We start from the raw sequence: 19497 nt of genomic DNA on the forward strand, positions 1-19497 counted from the left end.
TACACTACCAAGATTGGCAGACACGTATTGATGTAAGAGGATATGGATTGGGCACCGTCACGTAGCAGGCACTGGGTGGAGCACAACATCACGGAGCCTTTCCAACGGACCTTCTAGCACCGCCTATGGGATAGCTGGAGGCCGAGGAGGGTGTTGTTCTTATGGCTGGTGGCACATGGAGGCTTGGCGGTGGGAAGTTGGCTTACCTAGATGCAACAGGAGGGAGGTTGCAAGCGCTGCACACAACAGCCTCTGGAAACCCCAAAGCACTGCGTTTGGTCGTGTGAGGAGGCGCAACTCGTGTGGAGAGGAGCATGCCGCATCCTTCGCCGTATATCACCCAGCCTTGGATGTATCTTATGGGGAGTTTTCTGTTGGTAGGCAGTCAGCCAAGGGCCGTCACCTTCTATATGAGGTCGGGATGTAGGACACGATATGCATTATCGAGGCCGGGTCGTACGCAGTGGTTGGTTTGGAGGCTCTACCCGTCCGCCAGGTACTAGAGCCCACAGCAGACCGCTCGGAGGTATGGGAGATCATAGGGAGTCTTATTGGTTGGCATATCTGGAAGGCACAATGTTAGGAGGCTTTCGGTGGAGAGAGACTTTCGGCATAGGCGACCTTAGCAGAGCTTTGGACCTCCATCATCCACTCCCTCCGTGGTCCAATGGGATCAAGTGCAGGGCGAGTCCAGGGCTCTCGTCAGGAGCTCCGTTGTCATTTCATGCGCACTTGGGGCGGCCAGGAGTTGTTTTTCGTGATGCAGGTAGGTAGCCCTAGATTGCGATACACCCTCCTCCATGGCTTCTTGCCCCCATCCCCCCCAGAACACCGTGAGAGGCTTGTATACATGATGTATTTGTGACCTTGCATTAGCTCCAACTAGTCTGTTGAGCATGAGCACTCCGTTGTAATCAGCCTTTTGAGTGATATAATCAGCCACATTTTATTTGGGAAAAAAATTAGAGGCGAGGCCAAACGTTTTTAAAACAACATTTTTTGAGAACATTTTTAAATAAACTTTTTTTGAGCCGTTAAAAAACGTTTTGCAACCAACAATAATTTTTTTTAAAAAAATAAAGAAATGTTTTCAAATGAACATTTTTAACGAAACGTTTTTTTGATTTGTCTAAAAAACGTTTTGCAATAAATGACAAAAAATGTTTTTAAGAAGGAAACATTTTTAAACAAACATTTTGTCAGATATTTTTTCCATCTAAAGAAAACGTTTACTAAAAAAAACTTTGCAACAAATGATAAAACTGAAATTGTTTCTGGAAACAAAACGTTTTTATGAAAGATGGCAATTGGCAACAAATGTTTCGACGTGGTATTTTATGAAGCTGTCTAACATTTGAAAAATAGTTCATATTAAAGGTTACATTTTACAGCAATCTTAAACATATAAAGCCGGCAACATCTTTTAGAAAATGAGCCAAAATGCAGCCTGAAATGTTTTAACTATGCATATCCACATGTTGATTTGGGGTTGGGGTTTAACGAGCAGAAGATGTGGGATCACGTAATTGCGTGATGGGAGCTTGCTTGCTTCTTTGGCCTTGCTTTGATTAATGAAACTGTAAAGATGACCGTAGATCAGTTGGTTGTGTTAGTCTGGTATTTCTCTAGCTGGCCTTCTAGGGCACTTTGTGTTTGCAAGTTTGCTGAATCCTATAGACCCACTGTATGGTACAGATGGCAAACCTCTCTACTGCCATATATCCTCAGTTAGCAAGGAGTGGATGTAGCCATCTAAATGTGTGGATGTAGGAGTTTCAAAAATGGGATGTTCCATCAGAAAGAACCCTCAGTTTTGCGAGGAGGAATGGATCTAGCCATCCAAATGGTGGATATAGCACCTAGGAGTGGATGTAGCCATCTAAATGTGTGGATGTAGGAGTCTCAAAAATGGGATGTTTCATAAGAAAGATCCCTCAGTTTTGCAAGGAGGAATGGATGTAGCCATCTAAATTTGTGGATGTAGGAGTCTCAAAAATGGGATGTTTCATAAGAAAGAACCGTCAGTTTTGCAAGGAGGAATGGATCTAGCCATCCAAATGGTGGATATAGCACCTAGGAGTCTAAAAAATGGGTCATTTCATAAAACACAAGCAATTTCGTAGGAGTCAAGAAACAAAAAGAGACACAGAATCAAATGGATCGACTCTTGCATCCAGGGAGTTAGCGGATAGGTAAAGAAATGTGAATCTGAGGTACTGCCCAGGCTAAGGAACCTACAATTAATAGGAAACAGAGCAGGTGGTTTCATACAATTTGTACAATATGTTCAGTACGTGAATATGTACGGTGTGGAACATGCACAAAAATTTTGACAATAAAATACGCTGTCTTGTACGTTCGTTAAATAATAGGTATAGATCTGTATATAAAATCAGCTTACACACATTAAATATGAAAGAACAAAGTAGGTGGGAGAGAGAAAGAAATAGAGAGAGGGGAGGAAGAGAAGCTGTGGATGATGTGGGAGACGGAGGGAAAGAGGGAGAGGGAGAGTAGGTTAAAGTGTAGATGAAGCTTGAATGGAAGGTGGATGAAGCTTGAGCTTAAATGGAAAGTATAGATGTTGAATGGAAGGTGGATGAGGAAGAGGGAGGAGGAGAGTAGATTAAAGTGTAGATGAAGCTTGAATGGAAGGTTAAAGAGAAGATGAAGCCTGAATGGTATCCACAGGCTGAATGCATGGGTCCTGAATGAAGCTATATGGAACAAACTTACAGAATGGTACCATACAGAACATTCCATGCACAAATGAAATGCAACCATGAAACAAAGTGAAAAGAGAAGTTTTTAAAATATACCTAACTTCAAATATACAAATAACTTGAATTACTACTCGAAAAACAAACCTATATTTTTTTGCAAGTAAAATGTGGTGGAATGGGGGGAAGAAGCCATAGAGTGGGGGTGTATTACCATTTGGGGCTGCTTGCTTGCATCACGAAAAACAGGTTCTGGCTGCCCCAAGTGCGCATGAAATGACATCGGAGCTTTTGACGAGCCCTGGACTCGCCCTGCACTTGATCCCATCGGCCGCGGAGGGAGTGGATGATGGAGGTCGAGAGCTTTTCTAAGGTCGCCTGTAGTGAAAGTCTCTCTCCACCGAAAGCCTCTTGACACCGCGCCTTCCAGATATGCCAACCAGTAAAACTCCCAATAAACTCCCATACCTCAGAGCGGTCTGCTTTGGGCTCTAGTACGTGGTGGATGGGTAGAGCCTCCAAACCCACCATTGCACACGACCATGCCTTGATAATGAATATTGTGTCCTGCAACCCAACCTCATACAGGAGGTGATGGCCCTGGCTGATTGCCTGCCAGCAGAAAGCTCCCGATGAGATACATCCAAGGCTGGGTGCTATATGACGAAGGATGCGGCATGCTCTTCTCCACACGAGCTGCGCTGTCTCACACGACCAAAGACAGTGCTCTGGGGTTTCCAGAGGCTACTATATGTGTAGTGCTTACCATCTCCCTCTTGCATCTGGGCAAGCCAATTTCCCACCACCAAAGCCTCCATGTGCCACCAGCAATAAGAAATACGATACCCTCCTTGGCCTCCAACTATCCCATAGGCGGCGTAAGAAGGTCCGTCGGAAAGGCTCCGTGATGCTGTGCTCCCTTGAGTGCCTACTACGTGAGGACGCCCAATCAATATCCTCCTGCATTAGTACGTGTCTGCCAATCCTCGCAATGCACTAGCTCGCCCAAGAGGGCCATACTTTGATACTCTGGGTCTATGATCCCAAGGCCTCCCTCTGACCGATGCCGTATGATGGTTGCCCATGCCACCTTGGCCTTGGAATCCCTAGAGCCGTTTGACCCGGACCAAAGGAAGTTCCGCACCAGGTGGCTAAGCTGCACTACGCAGGATGAGAAGCACCAACACGAGGCGGTGTACCAGGCTATCGCTAGGAGAACCTGGCTAACCACTAGGGCTCGGTCGGCTAGTGAGAGGTGAGCCGTGCCCCAGTAGGTTAGCTTCCTTCGAATAGAATCAAGGATTGGAAGAAACTGTTGGGCGGAAGTGAAGTTGAGTCCCACCTGGAACCCTAAGTAACGGATGGTCTGCCCTTTGCTCACCCATCTGATTCCCATGTGGATGCCCCACTTTGTGCTAGAGTCTGCATTTGTGAGGAAACCAACCGACTTTCACCAGTTGATTTTCGCTCCCGCTGTAAAACAGAACATCTCAAGAGCCAGCCTCACTCTCTCGAGCATCAACTCATCGTCCTCTATGTAGAGTGCTATATCATTTGTGTACTCTTGAGTCTAACAATTCAGTCTCCTCTATCATAGGAAGTCGGAGGCCGCGTAATTTGCTCACACGTGACCTGAGGAAGTGAGACATCACCTTTGCAAAGAGTAGAAATAGGTATGGGGCTAGGGGGCAGCCCTGCGGGACCGATCTCTCCAGCCAAAACTCCTCCCCTCACTTGCCGCCTATGAGAACCCTACTAGTGGCCAATCTGTAAAGTGCGGAGGCCCTGTGAATCCAAGCCTGGGAGAAACCCAACATCACCATGGTGCCTTCTAGGAAATCCCAGTACACCTTGTCATAAGCTTTCTCGAAATCCAAGAGTAGTATGGCCAGCTTTTGCCCACTATGTTGAGCCCACTCTGTCGCCTCAAAGAAGGTGAATACATTGTCTAGGATGCTCCTATCTTGGACAAGGCTTGTCTGTGTGTCATGGATGATGTCTGGAAGCACGGGGCATAGTCACCTACCAATCATTGTTGCCAGTGTCTTATAGGCCACTGACAATAAGGTGATCTGTCTCCACTGGGAAAGCTCCAACTAGCGGTCTCCCCCTTTGGGGAGAAGACTGATAAGGCCTGCTGAAAGACTCCCTAGCATTTGTCCTGAAGTGAAAATCTCCTGGAAGGCCATTAGTAGGGGGTCCTTCACCACCTCCCAGAAGGTAGTGAAGAAGGCCTTAGAGAGGCCATCCTCTCCCGAGCATTTCTGCTCATCTTGTGTATGGAAAGTCTCCTGTAGTTCCTTCTTTGTGAAGGGAGCTAGGAGGGAGCGTCCCGTCTCCTTTGTGACGAGGGAGGGATGTGATTCTAGACTTGCTGTCCACATTGCTGTCCTCTAGCTGAGGCTGTCTCCTGTTGGAAAAGGCATCTGTAGTAGTTGGTGGCAATCTCCATTACCTCGTTTGGGCTAGAACGAGTTCTCCCATACTGATCTCGAAGGCTGCGTATCTACTCTCTTGAGATGCGAGGCTGGTGCACCTGGAAAAACTCCCTGCACATCGTGTCCCCCTTCCGTGCCTAGAAAGCTACTGAGGTGCGGAAAGAGAACTTTGAGCGCCTGTTCTGTAGGCCAGCAATGGCTGCTCGCGTGCACACCTCGTGTGCATGGAGGGTGGGATCCCTTGGTGTCTTGTAATAATCTTTGCATGGATGCAAGGTCTCGCCGGAGTTCTCTCTCCTCCTTCCAGCTCTGCTGCTTGGCCTGTATGGTTGCCTCTTGGTAGATATTGCTCGACTCGGCTAGGACCTCTGCAACCTCCTCTACGATCTGGTCCCTCCTGCCCCACTCCTTGATCCAAATATGCTCTATCTTTCCCGTCACCTCCTGCCTCCTATAGATTGAGTCAAGGATCCAACAGGATCGTGTGTCTAGGGTAAATGCTCGGGGATCAAGTGTCAGGAGAACCAGGCAATGGTCGAACAACGTGGTGCTCGCCCACTGCCCAATCTGGCCTCCACAAGAGCTTCCCCACTCTCCCACGTAGAACCTGTCCAAGTGCTCCAGCAGGACTCCACCTAGCCGCCTGTATCCCCAAGAGAAGTCCAGCGACATCTCCCTCTTATGGAAGGCAGGGTCTCTCCAGGCATCACATGCTCCTATTGCCAGTAGAAAGACCTCCTATGCCTCTTGCTTCTCCTCAGTTATGCCTTGGTAGTTTCCACCTTTGCTCTGCTGGTCCTCTAATGCTTCTAGGTTGTTGAAGTCTCCTCCAACGATCTAGGAGTCCACCTCTCGGAGTCCATCCGCAATCTCCACCAAGAACATGCTGCGTGCCCTAACCTCCGTCAGGGCATTGACATTGAGGACTCCAAGGCACGAGTCCCCAATATTCAGTTTGATCCATAGAACCCTCCTTGGCATTATTGTCCCATGGTCTCGTACACAAGCATTGAGACTTCGGCCAATAGAGATGCATACGTCTCCACTCCTACCCTGGCCACCTATGGCGTGCTCCGAGTAAGTGTGCGAGCTGCCCGGGAGTACCTTTCCTATCCGCTAGGCCTGAGTGGGAGTGAGCTTGTGCTCCTACAAAAGTAAGATGTCGATCCGTTTGGCAAGGCCAGGCTATAGCTCTTGCCTAATAATCAACTTCCTGGAACCACGTGCCCCACTGTAGTGGAGACTATTAACATTCTAGGATGCAAGATGTAAGCTCATGGGGAAACATGTGACTAATCGAACAGGCATCTGTTCGGTGTGGAGGCTGTTGATGAGGAGGAAAAACTATGGGGCATGCAAGTACGCATTGCCGCAGGTCTGGACGACGAACTCTAGTCCCCCATGGTGGCCCTCGGCCGGACCATAGGGGTAATAGATGCTCCTGATGGTACTATCAATGCATCTATCAGCCATGCTGAGACTCGTGACTCTCTACACTGGTAGAAATGAGTCGCCTGTGTCAGGGGCCACTCGATCACATCCCTTGGAGCTCTCCACTGTAGAGGGGCTCGAAAGATAATGCTCAAGTGTGGGACCTCGGCACTAGCCCACCAGTCAATGTCCATCATGCAACCCAGCCACTGTTGTGCAAATAGTGGTAGTCCTTCTTCTCCTATCCACTGGGAGATGTGATCGGCCACCTGACTCTTGAACTCCTCCTCTATCTGTGTCGTCATCCAATCCCCTGAGTGAGAGGTCTGAAGGAAAAAAAACGTAGTTTGGTCCATCCGGTGGTGCTAGTAGATGGACCTTGCCCCTCCTTGACTTACAAACCACGAAGATCCCCACCTCTAGAGGTAGTGGGAACTCTCCGCGCTCCGCAACTCTGAGGTAGGACCATGGGCCACTGCGGAAGAACTCCTGTGGCAACAGCTGTGCCTGTCTCAGGAAAGTGTGACGAGCAGCAAGGGCAGATGAGCTGATGGTTGTGTGGGAGGGGGAAAATTGCTGGTGTGAGGAGGATGTGGGCGTGTGTGGCTCATACCCTCCCGGGGGGGGGGGGGGGTGTTCTAGGGGGGATCACCTGAACCAGGTGCGGATCAAGGGGGGTGGTCGGCAGGGGAGGTGGTGGGGGTGAAGAGGATCGAGGGATAGTGGGATGGTCGGAGGTACGTGGTGGGTGTTGGGGGGGGGGGGGGTTTGGTGGCCCTAGAAGGGGGTGGCTATGGGCCAAGGTCAGTGTTGGGGGGGCTGGGTGTGGGTGTGGGGGATTGTGGGATCTTAGGTGAGGTAGTCTGTGGCGCGGGTGGTGGATGTGGGGGATTATGGTCTTGTTGGGTGGGGCGTGCAGGGGAGGTTGTGGAGTGCTCTGTCGAGGGGGCGTCGCTCGCCCTCCTGTTCCCTCTGTCGAGGTTGCGTCTCAAGAGCTGGCTGTGGGCCCCCTTGCCGTCTCCCTCTTTGTCGTCTTTGGACTTGTGTGAAGCCGTTAGCGTCCACCTGCAGGCCTGTCGACGGACCCACCTTGGCTTCGAAATGCGTACAAGCTGCTGCTTGATGCCCAAAGTCCTAGCAACGTAGGCACTGCCCTGGTTGCCCAGTACAATGACCTACTGCCTAAAGGAGTGATCTCCCGCCTCAATGTCCAAGAACTTTGGTATACTCTTTGTGTCTTTCACGGCCACTCATACCTTTGGGACTCCTGTAGCTGTCACTGCATCCACAAAGGAGGCTGGAAGAACTGTGCGAAGAGCCGTCCAAAGTCCTCCACTAACTGGCGGTACTCTACTGCCAGTCCGGGGAAAAGCAACGTGACTGGGTGTCTGCGAAATCTGTTGTGGAGCGCAAATGACTCCACTGTGAAGCCGCTATACCAGGGAACCATGTAGATGACCCCCTTCTTGGAGGCATAGGGCGAGCTCTCCACTAACTTACGGGCTGCGTCCATAGAGGTGAGTCGAACCATGAAGATCCCTCTGCCCATGAGGACTGCCTCCACGATCTGCACTGTGCCAATGCGCAGTGTGGAGTGAAGCCAATCCCAAAGCTGGGCCCTGGATGGATAGTGTCCTATTACCTAACCGAAAATCATTGTTTCTTTAAGCTCCAGCTTTGTGGCATGAACGGCTAAGAGCTTTGTGGCATGAACGGCTACTGTACTGTTTTGGTGTTGGGGGGGGGGGGTTTGCTGCAAGTGGACGGAGGAGGGGGAGGCAAATGCTGTGGGAGGCGGGGGAGGCTCTGGGTGGGCGCGACGGCAGCAGAGGCATGACGAGATGTAGAGAAGACAAACCTATATATTGTCTGTAATACATGAATGAAGAGAAGCCATCTCTTCATGAGTTTTAAACACTTCAGAGGTTGAAATCTTTGGGGTTGGATAAGCCAAGTGTCTTCGTGTAAATTTCTTTTATGAAAAATATATTCTATAAGTATGGCATGCCAATGTCCAGCCGCGAATTGTGGCTGTGTTCCTGATGCACATCTCAAAAACAGCACTCGAGAATAACCAAGAGGCTTGGCTTGGCAGACCAGCAAATTGTTAGTTGCATGCTGCCGTTAAAAAATATTATGCTTCTTTAAACAAAACATCCAGCCAGTCTTGTTTTGGTTTATTCCTGGAGAAGCTGGAACGCCTTTGCTGGAAAAATGACAGCATGTTTTTCGAGTATTGCCATGAGTCTTTCATTTTAAGATGTAATTTTTCAGGGTCCATGCACAGGATTGAAAAACTTGGAACGAATACATCTAATATGTTTTCATCCTGTCTTCCTTCTCAATGTAGCTCTAATGCCATTATTAGGACCTGAGTTGATAGAGGAGAACATATCAATCCCTTACCCAAACCAATGGAGGAGAAACATATTGTAAAGGAAGCACTCATGTTGATGGAGCCAAATATAACCCAGCTGGATGTGGTGGTAGGTGTCTACTGGAAGTGCAATGCATGAAGTACACCAAGAAAATGTACTCCAGAGACCTTATGGATAAGTCAAGTTCACAGTGGTTAGGGTTAGTGAGTGAAGAGAAGAGGATGTGGCTGGCCATGCAGCTGATAGAATCACAATGTAGGAGTGGAGAGAACTGGAGCAGCAAGAGGGAGATTTGCCATTTGTCACTGAGCCATGCAAGCCTGGCTATGCAAGAAGAAAAGTCTGATAACGATGAACATAACAAATCATGATGGTTGAAGGGTCTGAGAGAGGAGAGGCATATGTGAATTTTGGAGTTTCATGCACATGTCTGCAGATCATGTTGTTGAAGGAAGTTTGCAAGTAAAATAGCCAGAAGTGAATGGCAGCAGAGATTTTGTGGATAGCAGGAGAAGCTCTACTCTCTTGTGTTCTCTCATCAATCTCACCATCATTGATTGCGTGACTCAGAGAAATTGTATGTGAACACTAGGTTGCAGTAGGCTGGAGGTTTCAGACTTGCCTTTCAGAGTTTGACAGGTTTTAGCAGCCTTTGTTGTGTTCAATACTTGCAATATTTCCAGTTGGAAATTCTTCCCGGCTCCCTCCACATTTCTTAGTATCTTCATTTGTTCCAAGACTTTGCTCCCATCATCAAGATCATTGCAGACAGTTCTAGACAGTTGTATCTGAGAAGGGCAGTCAGATCAGAGCAATGGCAGGAGTTTCAGCAGGTCTGCAGCAAGCTATCAAGCTTCTCAAGAGAGTTGCACCTCATCTACAAGTTGTCATGTAGCTTTGGAAGTATTTACATGCACCAGATCAACATCTGATTGTTCCAGATCTCTGAAGACAGATAGCAGCAGCATGCAATCATCTACAGACATCCATGTCCAGTGAGAGATCATTTCAGACTGGCAATCCTATTTTTGATTCACTCATGCATGAGATTCTTCGTTCTCTTTCTTGTCAAAATTGTCAGATCTGTACGTACAGTCTATCTGAGATATTTACACACTATCTCAGTCAGTTTCGGACATATGTATTAATCATTGGAGGTCCTTTATATGATATACATCAGATGCACAGTCTCAGTCCTGATTTGAGTGTAGGCTGATTATTTCATGTCCTAAAAGTCATTCACGAGAGTATTCAGTTCTCTGCTGATGTATTGCAGCTCTTTGTACACACCGAATCATGATATATACATGCTCTCATCAATCTCTGATCGTCCCACAGGTTTATATGTAATAGCCATCATTGCCATCAACCAGTTCAGTGTAAGCTATAATCTCAGAAAGAGTTTTCTTAGAGTTCCATGAGCATTTGCAGGTCTATATTGTAGTTGCAGACTATATGGAGCAGCTATCTGACATGATGATGAAGAATTTTGTCAGACTTCTACCACTTGTCAACAGTGTATCTCAAGTGTATTTCCAGAGTCTGCATGGGGTTGTGCGCTTTTGGAGTTGGATATTGGATGATACATTCAGGGATTGCAGGTTTCTGTACTAAGGGACAGTTTACTGTGACGTCTACGACAAAGCATGCATGTATGAAATATAGGCAAGCACCAGTATTTGAGGATGCTTTGGACATGAGCTAGAGGAGTTGTACATGTTAGAGTGTCCTTGCTGTATTAGAGTTTCTGAGAGCTTCCATTGTTTGTCAGTTAGCATGAGAGATGTAGCTATCTCAATCTTCATTTCCTTAGGTTCTGAAGAGCAGTCAGTGCAAACTTTGAGGAGCTGCATTGGAACGAAGGAGGATCAATGGAAGTGTCTCTCATTGCAGGCAGACAGGTAGGTGCAGAAGGAGAGGAAAAAGAAGATTGTTTGGATCCTGAAGTGTGTGCCCTAAGGTGTTGTGGTCTGCTTGGGTGTTCCTAAGTTGAGTGAGTGGCACAGTGTCTCAACATCACACCCCCATGATGGTCTAGACTGGATCATCTCCACTGAGCCACTAGCTGAAACATCATAGCATCTTGACCTGTATGCATCTGGGCCAGTTGTGACTTGTGTAGGCTATGGATCCCCATGCTCGAGCTCCTTGTACTTCCTTGTTTCTGTATTGAAGAGACAACTCTGGGATAAAGTATCTTAAGTCTGTGTCCCAGCATCAGTGTTGCATTCTGTGTCCGTATGGAACATTCCATATGGTACTGTACTGTACTATGGAACTAGTACGATCGGTACGGGAACTGTATGATCATCCTGTTTTCCCGTTAAGAAAAAAAAATTGCTGCACTTTTTGAAAAAGAAGTGGCCCTTCCCTTTGATCTCATTGACCTCATCATCTTCTTCAGCCTTCATGTTCTTCAATCTCCATCTCTTGAGCTCATCCACCTACCAGTTTCAAGTTTCTTCTACACTCCTTTTCTCTCAGCCTTCCCCACTTTAACCTACTCTCCCTCTCCTTCTCTTCCCCTTCCTCTCCCACTTTCATCCATGTGCCCGCTTCCCTCCCTCACTTTCATCCATACTCACTCTTTCTCCCTCCATCTCCCTCTCCCTCAGGAACGTATAAGTTTATATATATTTTGTATAGGTGTTTTCAAACAAATGTACAAAACAACGTATTTTATTCTCAAAATTTGTGTGTACATTCCATATCATACATATTCGTGCATTGAATGTATTGTACAAATCGTTCTTCACTACCCTGCCCAGCATCCAAATGATAGGCCATGATACCTGTACTTGAGGATATGGCAAAGAGACTGCCCTAGGGGGGCTGGATTTATTTCCCTTGCGTCCTGTTTGGGAACTGTGTAGTATCAGGCTATTCTGTTTTAACCAGAAGAAAAGAAAAATTATTATTTTGGCAAGCTGTAAATTTGGTTTTGAGATTGTGTATACTCTGAATCAATTTGGCATAAGGACTTCATAATGACAAAAGTTGGGGGACTGAAAGGTTGATACTTTTCTTTTGTTTGCATCATCTTTTGAGACGAATTGATCTACTTTCTTTGTAAAAGTGTGATCATAGAGTCTTGCCTAGATTTTGAAGATTTCAATGATCAGAGCAAATATGTATTTCAAATCTCCTGCAAATTCTTGATTTGACATGACTATCTCTCACAGCAGTTCTTCCTCACTTTCCATTAAGCAGATCGTAGAGTGTCGTCGCGTGTTGAAGTGGACTTACGCCTATGGATATTATCTGCCTGAAAATGAACTTGCAAAGAGGCAATTTTTTGAGTATCTACAGGGTGAGTTTTGTAAAATTAAATTCATATATTGTCAGCATAGTAATTTGGAAATCATTCTTTGTTGGTTGTTTGCTTTTATATACTTGTTCTCAGTTATTTCTGGAAACAATTAGGTGAGGCTGAGGCAGGGCTTGAAAGGCTTCATCAATGTGCGGAAAAGGACTTACAAAACTTTTTAGAGGGCGATGCCCCTAGTCCATTGTTTAATGACTTCCGCACCAAACTGGCAGGATTGACTAGGTAAATGTGTAAATTGCTACTATCTCTCTTGCTTCTGAAGTATTGGTGAGGCATGGTTGGGTTTGTATTGCTGTATATGGTTACATTCTTTTAATTGTCATAGCATCATACTTTCAGCCATATCAAAGTGAAAGGTGTGGGATACAAAATACATTTACTATGTGGTTAGAACTGCAGTCAATGGTACATTCACACAATGCAAGTTAGAAAAAAATTGTTTAATGGGGCATTGAATGGGTACCCCTTGCTTGAAGTAATTGAGATAACTCAATGGTTAAGTGTGACTTTCCATGATATTTTTTCTGGTGGCTAGTCATTGTTAAGGTAACTATTCAAGGTAGTCACAACATGGGCATGTTGAGCTAAAACATGCTTTACAGCTGATGAGCCCTTAAAACAGCCGCAAAACATGCTTAATTAATGAAAAAACACAAGATTAATGCGCTGATTGAGAGAGTTTCAATGGTTCCATCAAACACTAATTTTTTGGGGCACCCTTCAACATCTATAAATAGACAGGCTGCCAATTTTGCTGCCCATCATTCACCTTGATCGCATTTGTGTAGGTTCTCACTCCTTTGCTGCGTTTGGCCCATCTATCATTGCCGCCCACAAATTGCCTCCCCTTGCTTGTGTTCGACACTTCATTAGCTAGGTGATAGGTGGTAGTCTTTGCTCTTCATGAGGCATTAGTGTGCAGCTTGTGTTTGGCCTTTTTTTTCCACCTAGCAAAAGCTGGCGATCATCCCCATCCTACTAGCAATTGCATGATCGGTGTGTTTGTAGCTTTCTACTGCCGCCCATTGCTTAGGCATTACCCACAACTATTGTCTTTGTCTTGTGATCCTCTAGTGATCATCGTTTGGTGTTTTCCTCGCTTTCGGTCACTCTGACTGGTCGTCACAACACTTGGGATCTATCTTTAGTGAATGTTACGTTCCGACCCTCCATTGCTCTGCCCTTGGGCATTCTATGCACTCTTACATTCATTTACAGCATTCGGTCACTTTAGATTTTCTGCTCTTTGTTTTTGTCTCTGTGTTTGAGTTTTGAGTTTTGTGTTTGCGACATTGAGAGAAATGTTGGAATGGGAAGGGGAACGGGAATGTCAATTTTTAGAAGGGGCAAAACGAGAACAGAAAATCCATGTGATCAAGGAGATAGAAGGGGTACATGTTGCATAATATCCTTATTAAGAATATTCTAAGATGTGTCTATTAGAAACTTTATTTATCAAATTTAATATTGCAAGTTGAAACTTGGAAGATAGAGAAAGAAAATATCATTTTGAATTGATAATGTAGGCAAGGCTACATATTGATATTGTAGTGTGAATTAAAACTTGCAAGTTGTAACGTTTCTAAATACATTTTTTGAAAACGTTTTTAAATATACATTCTTTACAAAACGTTTTTTGAGCCGTCTAAAAAACGTTTTGTAACAAATGATAAATATTTTTATTAAAACGTTTTTTGATCTATCTAAAAAATGTTTTGTAATAAACGATAAAAGAAGTTTGAAACATTTCAAGACGTGCTTGAAATACCACGTGGCATTGTAGCGTTTAACCTAAAACATTTCGTCTAGTAATACATATTTCATCATTTTCTCCTCCCGTTTCGACGTTCTTGGTCTAGTGTGGGACCTTTTGGTGTTATTTGCGTAACTATGGTTTGTGTTTTGCGTTTTGTATTAGGGTTCTAGTTTTACTTATTAGGGTCTAAGTCTTTGTGTTTCAATCTTACTCATGTGTGGTGTATTTCCTCAATGCAAATGCTAGCATATCTCCATATGGTATCAAAGCTAGTGCTCTACTAAAGAGTATCTTGCGGTGATTGTGAAGGCTAGTCTTTGTGCAAGATCCACACACGACTGTATTCTGACTCATAATGTGTCATGCATCTTCTTCGGATCCTTTGATATCCTATCAGGCTTCTCTATCATTAGAGGCTGTAAGAAGGCATTATGGTCTCGATGAGGAGGTAGACACACCTTTACGTTTACTATCTTCTTGTTCACGTTTTGCTCATCTTACAGAGAAATAGTTTTAGGAGTACTTGCGCATCACATATAGTTTGGTTTTCACCCCTTCAATGAGTGCTACTACTCCGTTTGGATTGATTGGTCAAACTAGCCATCTCTGTGATCTTTGAGGGACCACGACATTCCGCTTGTTTGGCAATCCATTTTTTTCCATCATAAGCAGGCCGTATGTGAGGTTCGTATCACCCTTTTGAGTTTTCCAAGCCAAAACCCTATTTGTTTCTCCTTTTGGTGTGCAAAATCGCCCATTTTAGCTTTTATCTAATAAATACATCCCTTCTAGAAGCCGGAGGTTGGTGCATGTATTAGCTCTAGAATTACTACGGTTATCCAAGTAGCAAGGTGCCATCAAAGAAACTATAATTGATTTAATGGGCCATTTGCAGTTTGATTGGCACTGAAATAATTATTAGATTAAGTTTCAGTATTTAAAGATTGAAAACTAATATTTAATTATGGATGATGGTGGAAAAACCATTTGGAAAGGTTAGGATAGTAAAAAATGCCCATGCAAGGCTAAAATGAGAGAGAGAGAGAGAGAGAGGATATTACAAGTCTGATCTGCAGCCATTGGAGGACCTTCTGAGGCAGCCAGGGGCAGGAGAAGACCAATCAACAGTAGGAGACACCATCTACAAGCTGTTGAGACATGATAGCAGTAGTAAATGATTGATTTTTTTCAGCTCTTCGCCAAGAAAGTCTAAATTTTCTCTCTCCTTAGCATCTCTTCTCATCTCCTAGTCTTTCTATAATCTTACTTCGAAGATTACAACATTGAGATTACTAGAGGTTGAAAAGTTTCATATTTATCTATTGTAAATCCTAACCTGCAGCATAAATTAGGGTTTAGCAACAGCCTTAGGAAGCATGCCAGAAATTGGAAGCTCCAAGACTTAAATTCAACAAGGCTAAAACATTTTTTAGTCAAATTCAAGTGGAGGAACTAGCAAATCAACAAATTTGGGGCGCTTTCCATTTCCATTAAAGCGGGTGAAGGCCAATCGACTGCCCAAATTAAGGGGCAAATCAGATTGAAGACTTGCTAGTCATTTTGGACAGTAATGAGAGTTGGAATATTGAAAGGGATTGGAAAAATCCCATTGTACATCTTTTTCTTCTTCAATTAAGCTAAAGAAATACGTTAAGGGGCGCTAGTTTTGGGGCGAACAAGGTTTCCATGACCAAGATTGTAAGTTAATTTACATTTTTGAATTTTGTAATAAATGTTGTTGCTGTAACTAAGTTGTAATTGGGAAGTTACCACCCATCCACGGAAGGAAGACTAGTTTCATTTTAGTGTGTTAACTTTAATAGAGAAGGCTCTCAACGCAATACTCTTAGTCAATTATATCTCTACCATTTATTTCATTTGAGCAAGTAAACCACACTTCTGCGCCTTGCTGTACTCGATGGTGGCGACACACTTAGCCTTTCCCTTTTTAGACTTTTGTTGCATCTTATATACTCACTGCATTGCACTTAGCTTTACTTTCCTTTATTTTCAATTTAGCTTTTTGGATTATCTCTCTATTCACCTCTAAGCTTGTAGATTTTGTTCCCTTTTGCAAAGTTTGTATTTTAGTATAGGACTCACATGTAGGTTTGCACCAGCCCTTTCTAAGATGGAGACGGGAGTTATGTGTTGTTCCTTTCATGGTTCCATCTACTTGGAGGTTTACTCTTCTACCAGGAGAGGCTTTCCCTTCGGTGGCACATTGTGTAGCATCTCTCTTGATGCTATCATGGCGGTGACTTCTATTCTTGCTCTTCCAACAGGGATGCTTCATCATTCACCTAGTTCTTGGCGCCACACAAAAATTGACATCCTAAGGCTCCTCTTCCTTCTGAGCGTGAGCATCCGAGTTGAGAGGGGGTTCCTACCCTTCTTGGTATTCTACAGGTTTCGGCACTTGTCTTCAACATTGACCTTTTCCCCTGGTTGTACCCTCTTATTCATCGCATGATTTCATGACGTTTATAGTAGGGTGCTTGGGCAAGTAAACAATTTTCCCACGAGGACACTGACTAAGTGACACCGAATGCATGGGCATTCTTCAGCATGTAGCATACTATGCATCCCATTGTGCAGAGCATCATTGGACGGATCCTAAGCTCTTTTCAATGGTAGATTATAGTATCATTCTTCTTAGCATAATACTTTTATTACCTTTTCCTCATTGACATCCTTGAGTGGATGGGCAATTTTGTATCTTTTTATGATGTGTTGGGTGTATCGTCCCTACACTTGTTTTCTAGGTGACTATTACTTAATTGGTGGAGCACTTGGTAGACCATTGGGTAGTTGACGTGCACCCTTTGTTCGATGCCTTGTCCTCGCTGGGGTGACTTCTTGGACTTCCTTGGTAAGATAACCATCGCCTCTGTAGTCTTGGTAGGCCACTCAGTAGTTGATGTGCATCCTTGGTCTAATGCCCTGGCTGGTTTGGGGTGGAATGCCTTGGGGTAAACATTGCAAGCCTTCTCTTTTCAATTCAGTTTTGGGATTGACAGGGGATGTTGAGCTAAAACATGCTTTATAGCTGATTAGTATCTTTAAATGGCCCCAAAACACACTTAATTAATGAAAAACACAAAATGGTGCATGATTTGAGAGAGGTTTAGCGGATTCCCAAAGCCCTAGTTTTTTGGGGCACCCTTCAACATCCAAAAATAGACAGGTTACCCACCATTCAACCTTATCCTGTTTGTGCAAGTTCTTACTTTATCTATTGTGTTTTGGTCCATTTTTCGTCACCATTCAACCTTATCTACTGTGTTTTGGTCCATTTGTTGTCACTAGCCCACAAATTGCCTCCCCTTGCATGCGCTTAACACTCCATCAGTGAGGCTACAGGTGGCAACCTTCCCTCTTCATTAGATGTGAGTGCAGTGTTGAAACCTGACGCGGAGATGAGAGTGAATGCGATGGATAATACACACAGAGAGTAGAGAGCAGAGTGCAGAGTAGAGGGGGGAGTGAGCACGACACTTGATGTTCTTGTGTACAATGACGAGTGTACCTCTTTTGATTTTAGATAGATATATAAGAAAGTACAAATGTGCTAAGGGTGTGCTCACACCCGTGCACAGATAAAAGTCATGATGGCCCTTTATTCACAACCACCTCCCACCTAAAGGCAATGTGCCTTAAGAGAAGAAAAGAATCAGCTAAGTCTAGGTATGTACAAAGCTGAAATACATATACCTATCCAACCCCCATTATCTGTCGGCAATGAGCAATTTGCTCTATTGGAAGACCCTTCGTGAGAAGATTTGTAGGATTATCATCTGTATGCACTTTGACAAGCTCAATGCTCTTGCTGTCAAGTATATCTCTAATGAAGTGATACTTCCCTTGTATGTGCTTCGTCTTTGCATGAGAGACGGGATTCCATGCTAGCATGATAGCACTCTGACTATCACAATGGAGAACAAGTAACTTTGTAATGCCAAGCTCTCCCACCAGACGTGAAAGCCATAAAGCCTCCTTGCATGCCTCAATGGCAACCACATACTCTGCCTCTATAGTAGACAATGCAATACACTTTTGTAGCCTGGAGATCCAAAAGATTGCTCCTCCTGTTAAGGTAAACACATACCCAGAAGTAGACTTTCTGCAATCCACATGACCAACATAGTCTGCATCCATAAAGCCAACGACAGATACCTTCTTCTTTCCAAAGCAGATGCACAAATCCTTTGTGCCTTTGAGGTATCTCATAATACCTTTCACTTCTTCTTTTCCAAAGCAGATGCACAAATCCTTTGTGCCTTTGAGGTGTCTCATAATACCTTTCACTGCTTCCCAATGCTTTTTACCAGGGTTTGCCATGCATCTACTAATCACTCCCACTATAAAGGCAATGTTAGGACGTGTAGCAACCATAGCATATATCAAACTGCCAACATCTGAAGCATATGGTATCTTGACTATTTCAGCCTTCTCATCATCCGATGTAGGATTGTCCTCTGCAATGAGTTTCACATATGGAGGCAATGGAACCCCAATTGTTTTCCCCCCCTCCATATTGAAACGCTGCAAAACCTTGGAGATATACTCTTGCTGAGATAGATAAAGTAATCCTTTTGACCTTTCTTTGAGTATTCACATGCCAAGAATATGATTTGCGTCACCAAGATCTTTCATGTCAAAGCTACCATTAAGACTTTACTTCAATGAGTCCAAGGCATGAGTATCCCTGCTAGCAATCAGTATGCCATCAACATACAAAACCAAGATAATTAGGCTGCCATCTGTTGCCTTTTTGGTGTACAAGTAGTGATCCACTTAACTTTTATGAAAACCTTGAGTTATGATACCATTCTCTTGGTGCTTGTTTTAGCCCATACAAACTTCTTTTGAGTTTACATACCATCTTCTCTTTCCCTTTTGTCAGAAACCCTTCAGGCTGTTGCATATATATATTTTCATGCAGATCACCATGTAAGAATGCAGTCTTTACATCCATTTGTATAAGCTCCATATCTTCAGTTGCAACCAAGCCCAAAATGGTTCTCAATGTAGTCATCTTGACTACAGGATTGAAAATCTCGTCAAAGTCAACTCCATGTTCTTGCTTGTACCCCTTCGCAACCAATCTTGCTTTGTACTTTGATGAGGAACCAAAAGTGACCTTCATCTTGTAAACCCATTTGCATGGAAGGGTTTTCTGTTCTTTAGGCAACTGCACCAAGTCCCAAGTGCCATTTTTCTCAAGAGATTCCATCTTTGATAACATGGCTTTATACCATTTCTTGCTGTCATGTGTGTCCATTGTTTCCTTGAAGCAAGACAGTTCACCACAGTCTGTCAACATGACATAATCAGCCACATTGTTTACACCAGGAACGAATGTATCAGGTTGTCTAGTAGCCCTAGACGATCTCCTAACCCAATGATCATTGTTTGCTGGTTGTTCATGCAAATCCAATGGCTC

At 44.4% G+C, this 19497-nt stretch overlaps 1 protein-coding gene across 3 annotated transcripts in view; it reads left to right on the plus strand.

The window, feature by feature from the left end:
* The window catches only part of LOC148031507 (putative E3 ubiquitin-protein ligase ARI8), a 114893-nt gene that overhangs the window by 88152 nt on the left and 7244 nt on the right, over nucleotides 1-19497 (plus strand). For all 3 annotated transcript variants that reach the window (XM_087685018.1, XM_087685019.1, XM_087685017.1), the window contains exons 13-14: nucleotides 12178-12277; nucleotides 12391-12517. In XM_087685018.1, the coding sequence (XP_087541144.1) occupies nucleotides 12178-12277; nucleotides 12391-12517 (227 nt within the window). The remainder of the gene's footprint in view (nucleotides 1-12177; nucleotides 12278-12390; nucleotides 12518-19497) is intronic.

Source organism: Lygodium microphyllum, chromosome 9, assembly GCF_053477565.2.
Source record: "Lygodium microphyllum isolate KBCC chromosome 9, Lygodium_microphyllum_v1.1.10, whole genome shotgun sequence".
Classification (NCBI taxonomy): Eukaryota; Viridiplantae; Streptophyta; class Polypodiopsida; order Schizaeales; family Lygodiaceae; genus Lygodium; species Lygodium microphyllum.